The sequence below is a fragment of the Pinus tabuliformis genome, chromosome 3_2, assembly GCF_031772625.1.
Source record: "Pinus tabuliformis cultivar Carrire ecotype Pingquan chromosome 3_2, CPIR1, whole genome shotgun sequence".
NCBI lineage: Eukaryota > Viridiplantae > Streptophyta > Pinopsida > Pinales > Pinaceae > Pinus > Pinus tabuliformis.
Genome location: NC_142302.1, coordinates 593,316,438 through 593,328,304, shown reverse-complemented (window position 1 = coordinate 593,328,304; position 11,867 = coordinate 593,316,438). Strand labels below are relative to the sequence as shown.

The window sequence follows — 11,867 nt, the reverse complement described above, 5'->3', positions numbered from 1 at the left end:
GAGGGAGAGAAACGCTGATATATTGTCTTTTGGCAACACCGACGAATTTGTTAATTTGTGTAGTGTTCATGTTCAGGGTTAGGGTCATGGTGCACTGATCAACCTCTGAATAGGAGTATGAGACATTTGTGGGAATATTGTAGGAGACATTTGTGGAAATGTTGTAGGTGTGACAATGAGACAAATTTGTAGTAGTTGCTAGGTCATTATTTCCTTACTCATCTACACAATGTTTTTATATTGTTACTAGTATTAAAACACGTTTAACGTGCATCTTATTTCATGTAAACATATTTTATTTAAGGATGTCATATTCATCGCATTTTATTTAAAGAGAATTAGATGGTTTATTTCTGATTAATTTTAGATAGATAAAGTATTTCAACCCTTTCAATGTTTTATAAATTTAAATTTAGAATTAAGATGGATGTTAATTAGTATATATAAAATGTACACATTCACACTAACTCAATGTCACGATCTACCCATGCAGATTAAATTTTTTTTTAACCATATCATGGTCCCACTACATCATAACTTCATGCATACGGTTTAAGCATACATATCTAAGGAAATGGTTTATATTATATGGTTGATGTTGTTGACTATAAATGATCTCCCTTACTTACGGTGGTAAACCACTCAGCAACCTTACCTATTGGTGTTGTATTATTGTCAACTCCCATCTGCCAGACCATGCACGGAGTCTCCCTTTCCTTACCTACCCGCACCAGGTGGCACCCTACTGTGCTGAAGCCACGTGATACATCGGATAATGTGTTAGGGTTTACGCGCCATTGATGGACGGTGTGGATGGCAAGATGAGATCCAAGGGTTCTGAGGCATCTAAGGGTTTATCGGAGGTTTATAAGCCCCAGAGCTATTTTCTCGCTGTCATTTGCACCTATTACCGCATGGTGAAAGCTATTCGGTTCGGCGATGTCCCTCTTGCTGCAGCTACCAGCTCTGCAACGTTACACTCAGGTAATGTTATTGCTCATACCCAAGACCACTGACTTCATCACCTATTCTGAGATTGTTTGAGTTTGTAATTTAGAGTTTCATGGCTCTCTGCGTTCATGTTAAATCATGAGTTATGTATATGCCACTAATCCTCTGCTTTCACTGTGTTAGGGTCTTGTTACTCTGCGTCAAGGGTTTGCTATGATTCCTTAGTCACTCAACACAGGGTATACGTCCACGGCTTCAATAGGTATGTACCCATCTCTTCTTTAGCATGACTGGTTTCCCTGTCGAGGGTGAAAGATACTCTTGAGTACTGTAATAAGCTTGTTTTCTGAGAGATAAAGGAGTCCCTTACAGAGATTTCCTTAACTGCTTCAGGGTTATACATTTGGCAAACCCTGGTTCGAGCGTGGTCGGCCCCTTTCATGCCGGTACCAGCGTTCTCAAGGTCTTTGTTTACTGTTAATATAGATTTAGGCTTCGCGCCAGACTGCTTGAATGTATTTATAAGTCACAGGCCACTGTCTCATGGCAGAACCCTTTCGATTTACGGTCCATAGACCGATGTTTGTCCGATTGATATATAGTACTGGGTCTTCAACTGTTGTCGGTAATTTTGGGAGAACAGTCTCTCCGGATTCTTGTTTTAAATACCATTTGACATTCACAGGATTTCGAGTAATACAGAATCTTCTGCTTAACTTATGGGATACGATATGTATGTTTGGTCACTTATAGTTTCCGGAATCATTTCTGTGCATTTGTTAAGAGTATTGCATCGTATTACAGTCATAGTTGTGCTCGAGGCATTCTCCATTTGCCACTGTTTGATTAGGGTTTATTGCAACCGTTCGGTAATGTAATCAATAGTTTTGTCTTATGGATATTGGCGTATGGCTGACACCACTGCGGCTCTATATCCGGTAGCGTCATGCTGCCCTATGGATATTAGGTCCAACCGCGTTCTGAGACAATGTGTCCCGACGGTGGCAAACAATTAATGGTTCATATCTTTACAATGGCTTGTAATTATTGTTTTAGACTTATGAATATATTCATGGTTCCGCACTTAAGCGTATAACCATTATACGAAAGGAACCCCTGTTCCAAGTTTATGCTGTAACATTTCGATGGCTATAATTCTCTGTTTTAGATTATGCTTATAACCTCTGTTTCAGATTATGCTTAGAGTTCTTATGTTAATTTAACCTCTGTATCGGGTTTATATTCATGGTCTGTATACGATCATAGCCTCTGTTTTTCAAATGTATGTAAATGTATTCTGGTACCAAGTGTACTAACTCCTTGGTTGCCAACTCGCTATATATTTCAATTACAGTTCGTTTTCAGTTTCTTGCTCTTGATATTTAGATTCGCACGGAATCATTGGGTTTTCAGGATAGACCACTTCTATCGCTGTGCAACGATTCTCCGCTGCTACACAGCTTGTTGCGTACTTATTGCATACATTTCATTCACACAGTTACTATTTCTAGTTCTGTTTAAATTTCTCTATATATAGTACATTCTGAGTTGTTATACACATGCATGCACCAATTTCTGTTCTGCTCATAAACATCTGTTTTCACATGCCTAGCTCGCGATGTTTAAGTTTGTATCAGATAGTATAAATATATCAGATAGTCTGAGGCAACAACTCCTGTACTTAAACATGTATCAGTTTTCTATATTTACCTGTAATGCATACAGTGGATAGTCTCTGTTCCTTGCTTAATAACTAGCACTAGAATAATCTTAGCACTGGTTAATTGACGGTAACCTTACTTCTACTTTTAAGCAACAGAGAACTGGTTTCATTTCCTTTTAAATTTCCAATACATAGACTAAGGAAAGACTAAATTTGGTGATTAGCTCGTACCTGGTTCGCCAATTACAGAAGTTAATGCTCCAGATGTTCACCTGTAGTCATATAATTGCTCTTATCCACCCAGCCATGAGATCCATTAATTCACTGGATTCTCCCCCCGAGTTGTCCTGCAGGCCTGCAGCCCTCAGCAAGACTCCAGCACCTCAGTGCCTAGGTTATCTAGTCCTCACCAGACGTAACCCTTTCCTTTGTTTTTTCTTTCACACAGATAATTTCCTCTCCTCTCTGTCCCAACAGAACCAGAATGCTTTCCCTCCCAGGACTTTTCCTGGCTGAGGGTTAGTTTTCTTTTCAGTTTTCATAACTGTTTCTTTATCCAACTCCTCCCTTAGGAGACTGCCAACATTTATCAAAATATCTTCCATTTATAAATAACCAAAAATAATATCTTTTAACAATATTAGTTAGTAGTTCATACTAATTTCTACCATGGTAACTTTTATCATTACAAGATTTTACGGGGTCATTACATCTTCCCCCCCTGGGATTGGACATCGTCCTGATGTCTATTCCCATTAAATAAGTCCGGGTACACTTTCCTCATAAGCTCTTCGTCTTCCCAAGTGGCCTCCTCAGGGCCATAGTGCTGCCACAACACTTTAATTTGGGTAATAACCCGTTTCCGCAGCCGCACTTCTCTCCGGTCGAGAATGCTCTGTGGTTCGACCAGAACCTCGCCTTCTGGTTCGACCTGCAGACAATCAATATCCTTAATCAGTCTTCCATTAAGCATATTGACACATACAATCAACGAGATTACTTCTTACCCGAACATCTTGCCATTGGATCACATGTTTGGGATCATATACATATTTCTTTAGAACAGAGACGTGAAACACGTTGTGAATTCTAATATGGCTTGGCAAGGCAAGCTGGTAGGCCACTGGCCCCACTCTAGCTAAGATCTGAAAAGGTCCAAAGTATCGAGGAGCCAGCTTGGCGCACCCACTCCACTGCAGTGTGCTCCTTCTGGTTTGAATCCTTACAAACACATGGTCACCAACCTTATACTCTGTGAATCTTCTTTTCCTGTCCGCGAAACTTTTATGTCTGTCTTGTGCAGCCTTTAAATTTGCACGCACTCTTTTCACCATATCTTCCATGTCTTTAAGCATTTCCGGACCCAAACTCAGTTTGTCCTCCGGTCCACCCCAACTTGAGGGTGTGCGGCACTTTCGCCCATACAGGACCTCAAAGGGACTTAGCTGGGTTGAGGTGTGATACCCATTGTTGTAGGCAAATTCGACCAGATGCAAATACTCTTCCCATTGACTTGGTTTTAGCATCACATTCGCCCTCAACATGTCTTCCAATACCTGATTAACTCGCTCAGTTTGACCATCGGTCTGCGGGTGATAAGCCGTGCTAAAGTTCAACTGAGTACCCAACTCAGCAAACAATGTTCTCCAGAAGGTGGAAGTGAATTTCACATCACGGTCTGATATGATTACCTTTGGCAATCCATGCAAACGGAACACATTTTGCATAAAGAGATGAGCAATTTGTACTGCCTTGTAAGTGGACTGCACAGGTATAAAGTGCACTGCTTTACTCAATTTATCAACCACGACCATAATAGAATCGTTGCCCTTCTTTGTTCGTGGCAGCCCAGTTACGAAATCCATGGAAATGGTTTCCCATTTCCATTCCGGAATAGGCAAAGGCTGCAACAGTCCTGCTGGATGTTGATGTTCAGCCTTAATTTGCTGGCATTCCAAACACCGCGCCAAGTACTCAACTACCTGTTTCTTCATTCCTGGCCAGTAGTACTCTTTCTTGAGTGCCGTGACCATCTTTTGGTACCCTGGGTGGCCAGTGTAGTGGCTGATGTGGAACTCATCTAGAATCAGCCTCTTAAGGTCATTTGAATCAGGTACATACAATTTCTTATTAAAACACAGCATTCCCGCACTATCTAGTGTATAACCTTGTTGTAATCTTTCATTAACAGATTGTTGTACTTGCTGTTTTAAGTGCTGATATTCAGAATCATGACTTGCTGCTGCTTTTATCTGTTCAACCAGCGAATTCCGCCACTTGCTGGCTGAAAGTTCACATAAACAATGAACCTTTCGACTTAATGCATCTGCCACCCGGTTTTCTTTGCCCTTTAAATGCTTTATTTCAAAGTCAAACCCACTTAGAAAATCTGCCCAACGGCCTTGTCTCGCATTCAAGGTAGGTTGGCTGAAGTAATGCGTCAAACTGTGATGATCTGTTAACAACAGAAATTTCTTCCCAAGGAGGTAATGTCGCCACATTTTTAGCGCATGAATAACAACAGTTAATTCTAAATCGTAAGCAGAGTATCTCTGCTCATGCTCTTTTAGTTTCCTTGATTCATACGCTATTACTTTTCCTTCCAGCATTAGTACTCCTCCCACGCCCTCCTTGCTTGCATCGGTGCACACCACGTAATCCTCATTAGGATCAGCTATCCTCAGGATGGGTGCAGTGGTGAGTAAGTGTTTCAAGCGGTCAAAGCTCTGCTGACATTCTGGTGTCCACCTAAACACCTTCCCTTTTTTCTTCAATGAAGTAATAGGATAGGCTATCCTAGAAAAACCTTCCACAAACCTCCGATAATAGCCGGCTAATCCCATAAAGGATCTGATATCAGCAACGTCTTTGGGTATAGGCCATTCCATAATAGATTTTATCTTCTCGGGGTCGACTGCAATTCCTTCTTTAGTAATCACGTGACCCAAATACTGAATTTCCTCCTTGAAGAAATCGCACTTGCTGAACTTAGCGTATAGCTGATGCTCCCGAAGAGTTTGTAACACCAATCTAAGGTGCTCCTCATGTTCCTGTTGGGAACGAGAATATATCAAAATGTTGTCGATGAATATCAGTACAAACTTGTCCAAAACCCTGTGAAACACGCTGTTCATCATACACATAAAGGTAGCAGGTGCATTGGTCAAACCGAAAGGTAGCACTACAAATTCGTAGTGTCCATAGCGTGTCCTGAAGGCAGTTTTGGCAATGTCTTCCTCTTTAATTCGGATTTGATGATATCCAGATCGCAAATCGATCTTAGAAAACACTGTTGCTCCCTTCACTTGATCGAAGAGTTCGTCAATCCGAGGCAGGGGTACTTGTTCTTAACTGTGAGGTTGTTCAGCTGACGATAGTCTATGCACATACGGAGGGTCCCATCTTTCTTTTTGACAAATAGCACCGGAGCTCCCCACGGTGACACGCTGGGGCGGATATAATTCTTTTCCAGCAACTCTTGTAGTTGCATTTTCAATTCTGTCAATTCAGGTACACTCATCCGGTACGGTGCTCGTGACACCGGTGCTGCTCCTGGTATCAACTCTATAGTGAAATCTATATCCCGTTTCGGGGGTAATCCTGGTACTTCTTCAGGAAATACATCCACAAATTCTTGCACTACCGGGATATTGTCCAACGCAGCTGTCTTGTTCTTCTGGTCTGCATATCCAACTTGAATAGCGTAAATCTGACACTTTTTCTTAATACATTTAGCCAGCTGGGAGGCAGTGATAGGCCGGATCTGTACAGGGTGTTTAATACCTTGTAATTCTTGCTGCTGTCCTGCGTCATCCTTGTAATAAATGGTTTTGGTTTTGCAGTTCACCAACGACCAATGCTTTTCCAACCAATCCATACCAATCAGAATGTCATAGGACCCCAAAGGAAGCACATTCAAGTTAGCTGTCATTGACTGTCCAGCTATGCTAAAAGAACAGTTATTTATTTTGGCCAAAACTCTTCTTTTAGCTCCTGTGGCTAGCTGTACCAGCCATGGGTTTTTGAATTTTTCGGAAGATAGCTTACAATGTTCAACTACTTTTGGACTAATATAACTTAAGGTAGCCCCTGGGTCAATAAGAACAGCTATGGAGAGATTGGAAATTTTACCTTCAAATTCTACCATGCTTGGCTGGTATTCCGCTTGACGGTCCTCCAGTGCCGCGTTAATTCTTGGCATGCTGCGCGCCACTTCTCCAACGGTCGATGCTTCTTGGATCTGAGATATCTGATTCCCTCCCTTACGCTGAGGACAATTCTTTACATAGTGAGGACCTCCACAGCCCCAGCATTGGACTGGAGGTCTAGCCCCTCCTTCAAGGTCTGATCTGGCAGGTGGTTCACCGATTCTGCTCTCACTGGGTTTAGACCGAAAGGTACTCTTGGCTATATTTCTGCCAATCTGTCCTTTACCAGCAATCTTGCTGCTATTACCACGACTTCCCTTGCTGTTACCAGCAATTCTGTTGCTTTTTCTATCATTCCACCTTTTATTTGAAGTGTCTCCTTTCTGCTTGTTTTGCTGGTAACAGATTCTTGCCTTACGAATCGCCTCGTCCATTGTCCTGGGATTATCGAACTCAATACGTTCTCTTATATAGGCTGGTAAACTGCTTACAAACCTCTGCACCTTGGCCTTCTCCTCCTTGATATATGGTACATAGCGAAGCAAGGAGGTAAAGCGGTTGATGAACTCGTCCATGGATTGTTGTCCCAGTCGCAAATCATGGAACTCCCGTGCCTTCTCATCGTAGAAACGTTCAGTTAGATATCTCTCCTTGAAGTACTTCTGGAACTTTTCCCAAGTTATGTTCTGCTCGCTTACTCCTTTTACAATTTTGATTTCCTCCCACCACAGGGTTGCCTTGCCCTGTAGCTGGAAGATGGCCAACCGCACCTTCAAATTTGGGTCATATTCATATAGCTGGAAGTACTTGTTAATGTTAATCAACCAAGCCTCTGCAGCTTCCTCCTGCTCTCCGTCAAAATGTGGAGGCTTAATTTTCCGGAATTCTCCTTGCAACTCCATTCTCTGTCTCTTTGGCGTCTGTTGTTCCACTACATTGTCGGAATGATCTTCCTTTTCCTCTGAGATTTCAGGTGCGTAATTCCGCTCTTCAGTTGCCCTTTGCTGTTCTGCACTAGGATTGGCTAAGGGTGGGTTTTGTCTTTCAGATAGACTCTTTAATATTCTCTCTTGTTCCACCGTCAGTCGTGCGTTGTCTTCCCGCAGACGCGCCATTTCATCTTTCAACTCTTGAACAGTTTGCAGTATTGCTAAATTGGTACTGCGCGTCTCCGCACCTAGCTGTATCCACAGTTCTGGATTTTCCCGAGGAACGCCATCTGCTCCCTGCATTCCCTCCATCTTCACTAGTGACTGTTATTGTCTTGCTGTCTCTGTTTTAGTTGTTCCTGATTGATAGACAGAAACCAATTAACTGAATTTAATTCTCATGCATATATTATAAAATAATTCTCATGCAGCTGGAAGTACTGCTCCAGAGGCCACAGATTTGAAACCTGGCTCTGATACCACATTGTCACGATCTACCCATGCAAATTAAAAAAAAAATTAACCATATCATGGTCCCACTACATCATAACTTCATGCATACGGTTTAAGCATACATATCTAAGGAAATGGTTTATATTATATGGTTGATGCTGTTGACTATAAATGATCTCCCTTACTTACGGTGGTAAACCACTCGGCAACCTTACCTATTGGTGTTGTATTATTGTCAACTCCCATCTGCCAGACCATGCACGGAGTCTCCCTTTCCTTACCTACCCGCACCAGGTGGCACCCTACCGTGCTGAAGCCACGTGATACATCGGATAATGTGTTAGGGTTTACGCGCCATTTGATGGACGGTGTGGATGGCAAGATGAGATCCAAGGGTTCTGAGGCATCTAAGGGTTTATCGGAGGTTTATAAGCCCCAGAGCTATTTTCTCGCTGTCATTTGCACCTATTACCGCATGGTGAAAGCTATTCGGTTCGGCGATGTCCCTCTTGCTGCAGCTACCAGCTCTGCAACGTTACGCTCAGGTAATGTTATTGCTCATACCCAAGACCACTGACTTCATCACCTATTCTGAGATTGTTTGAGTTTGTAATTTAGAGTTTCATGGCTCTCTGCGTTCATGTTAAATCATGAGTTATGTATATGCCACTAATCCTCTGCTTTCACTGTGTTAGGGTCTTGTTACTCTGCGTCAAGGGTTTGCTATGATTCCTTAGTCACTCAACACAGGGTATACGTCCACGGCTTCAACAGGTATGTATCCATCTCTGCTTTAGCATGACTGGTTTCCCTGTCGAGGGTGAAAGATACTCTTGAGTACTGTATAAGCTTGTTTTCTGAGAGTTAAAGGAGTCCCTTACAGAGATTTCCTTAACTGCTTCAGGGTTATACATTTGGCAAACCCTGGTTCGAGCGTGGTCGGCCCCTTTCATGCCGGTACCAGCGTTCTCAAGGTCTTTGTTTACTGTTAATATAGATTTAGGCTTCGCGCGAGACTGCTTGAATGTATTTATAAGTCACAGGCCACTGTCTCATGGCAGAACCCTTTCGATTTACGGTCCATAGACCGATGTTTGTCCGATTGATATATAGTACTGGGTCTTCAACTGTTGTCGGTAATTTTGGGAGAACAGTCTCTCCGGATTCTTGTTTTAAATACCATTTGACATTCACAGGATTTCGAGTAATACAGAATCTTCTGCTTAACTTATGGGATACGATATGTATGTTTGGTCACTTATAGTTTCCGGAATCATTTCTGTGCATTTGTTAAGAGTATTGCATCGTATTACAGTCATAGTTGTGCTCGAGGCATTCTCCATTTGCCACTGTTTGATTAGGGTTTATTGCAACCGTTCGGTAATGTAATCAATAGTTTTGTCTTATGGATATTGGCGTATGGCTGACACCACTGCAGCTCTATATCCGGTAGCGTCATGCTGCCCTATGGATATTAGGTCCAACCGCGTTCTAAGACCATGCGTCCCGACGGTGGCAAACAATTAATGGTTCATATCTTTACAATGGCTTGTAATTATTGTTTTAGACTTATGAATATATTCATGGTTCTGCACTTAAGCGTATAACCATTATACGAAAGGAACCCCTGTTCCAAGTTTATGCTGTAACATTTCGATGGCTATAATTCTCTGTTTCAGATTATGCTTATAACCTCTGTTTCAGATTATGCTTATAACCTCTGTATCGGGTTTATATTCATGGTCTGTATACGAGCATAGCCTCTGTTTTCAAATGTATGTAAATGTATTCTGGTACCAAGTGTACTAACTCCTTGGTTGCCAACTCGCTATATATTTCAATTACAGTTCGTTTTCAGTTTCTTGCTCTTGATATTTAGATTCGCACGGAATCATTGGGTTTTCAGGATAGACCACTTCTATCGCTGTGCAACGATTCTCCGCTGCTACAAAGCTTGTTGCGTACTTATTGCATACATTTCATTCACACAGTTACTATTTCTAGTTCTGTTTAAATTTCTCTATATATAGTACATTCTGAGTTGTTATACAGATGCATGCAACAATTTCTGTTCTGCTCATAAACATCTGTTTTCACATGCCTAGCTCGCGATGTTTAAGTTTGTATCAGATAGTATAAATATATCAGATAGTCTGAGGCAACAACTCCTATACTTAAACATGTATCAGTTTTCTATATTTACCTGTAATGCATACAGTGGATAGTCTCTGTTCCTTGCTTAATAACTAGCACTAGAATAATCTTAGCACTGGTTAATTGACGGTAACCTTACTTCTACTTTTAAGCAACAGAGAACTGGTTTCATTTCCTTTTAAATTTCCAATACATAGACTAAGGAAAGACTAAATCTGGTGATTAGCTCGTACCTGGTTCGCCAGTTACAGAAGTTAATGCTCCAGATGTTCACCTGTAGTCATATAATTGCTCTTATCCACCCAACCATGAGATCCATTAATTCACTGGATTCTCCCCCCGAGCTGTCCTGCAGGCCTGCAGCCCTCAGCAAGACTCCAGCACCTCAGTGCCTAGGTTATCTGGTCCTCACCAGACGTAACCCTTTCCTTTGTTTTTTCTTTCACACAGATAATTTCCTCTCCTCTCTGTCCCAACAGAACCGGAATGCTTTCCCTCCCAGGACTTTTCCTGGCTGAGGGTTAGTTTTCTTTTCAGTTTTCATAATTGTTTCTTTATCCAACTCCTCCCTTAGGAGACTGCCAGCATTTATCAAAATATCTTCCATTTATAAATAACCAAAAATAATATCTTTTAACAATATTAGTTAGTAGTTCATACTAATTTCTACCATGGTAACTTTTATCATTACAAGATTTTACGAGGTCATTACACTCAATAATATATGGTGAAATAATTTTCATATTATTTTAAAATGGGAAAGTAAATACACATTTAAACTTTTAAAATAATTTTAATTACATAAAAATATCGATATTAAAGTATGGAGAAAATGTTATTAATTTATTAAATTATATAACTAATAAAAATAGAATAAATAAATTACAAATAAATAAATTTTGATTTATAATTAAAAATAAAAAAATTTATTAATTATTATATAATAATGATAATAATAAAATATACTTAAATTTTATATATATAACTCACATTTGTATTTTTTATTATTATTTAATATAAAAAATAACATATCACATAAAATTAATTAAAATTAAATAATATTGAAATTTAAATGCGAATAAAATTATTTATTTCTTACCATAATTGAGATATCTAAGTTTACAATAAACTTACAATAATATTTAATAAATTTAAAATAAGAAATCGTTCTCTCGATTAATTCCCAATTTTATATATACTTGTTACATTATTCAAGTTGAATTTTTATATATATATTTTGTATTAACAAAAATAAGTTGAATTTCTATATATTTTGTATTAACAAAAATAATCAATTATATAATGTTTTTAAGCCAAGATCATCTTTATATTTTAATATTATATAATATTATAATTAAATATAATATTTATTATTTTATATATAATTTAAGATATTTTAAAATTAAATTGAAAAGACATTATTTATATCAAAAGGATTTTTAAATATAAATATATTCTAAATTATTTTACATTTTTTTAATTTAGAATTTTTTTTGGTTAAATGATAATTTTTAATTATTATAATTGTATTTTTAAATTATAAATAAAATGTATAGTCTAGTTTATAGA

The 11,867-nt window shown here is 39.4% G+C and overlaps 1 protein-coding gene across 1 annotated transcript; it reads right to left on the bottom strand.

The window, feature by feature from the left end:
- Positions 1–1,180: 1,180 nt before the first annotated feature.
- Positions 1,181–8,003, bottom strand: LOC149181962 (uncharacterized). Its single transcript, XM_089414402.1, has 7 exons — positions 7,533–8,003; positions 6,785–7,424; positions 6,131–6,703; positions 5,201–5,528; positions 4,597–5,041; positions 4,171–4,377; positions 1,181–1,456 (listed from the first exon to the last, which is right to left on the bottom strand). The coding sequence occupies exons 1-7, from the start codon at positions 8,001–8,003 to the stop codon at positions 1,181–1,183; spliced, it is 2,940 nt and encodes a 979-aa protein (XP_089270528.1).
- Between the last annotated feature and the right edge of the window lie 3,864 nt (positions 8,004–11,867).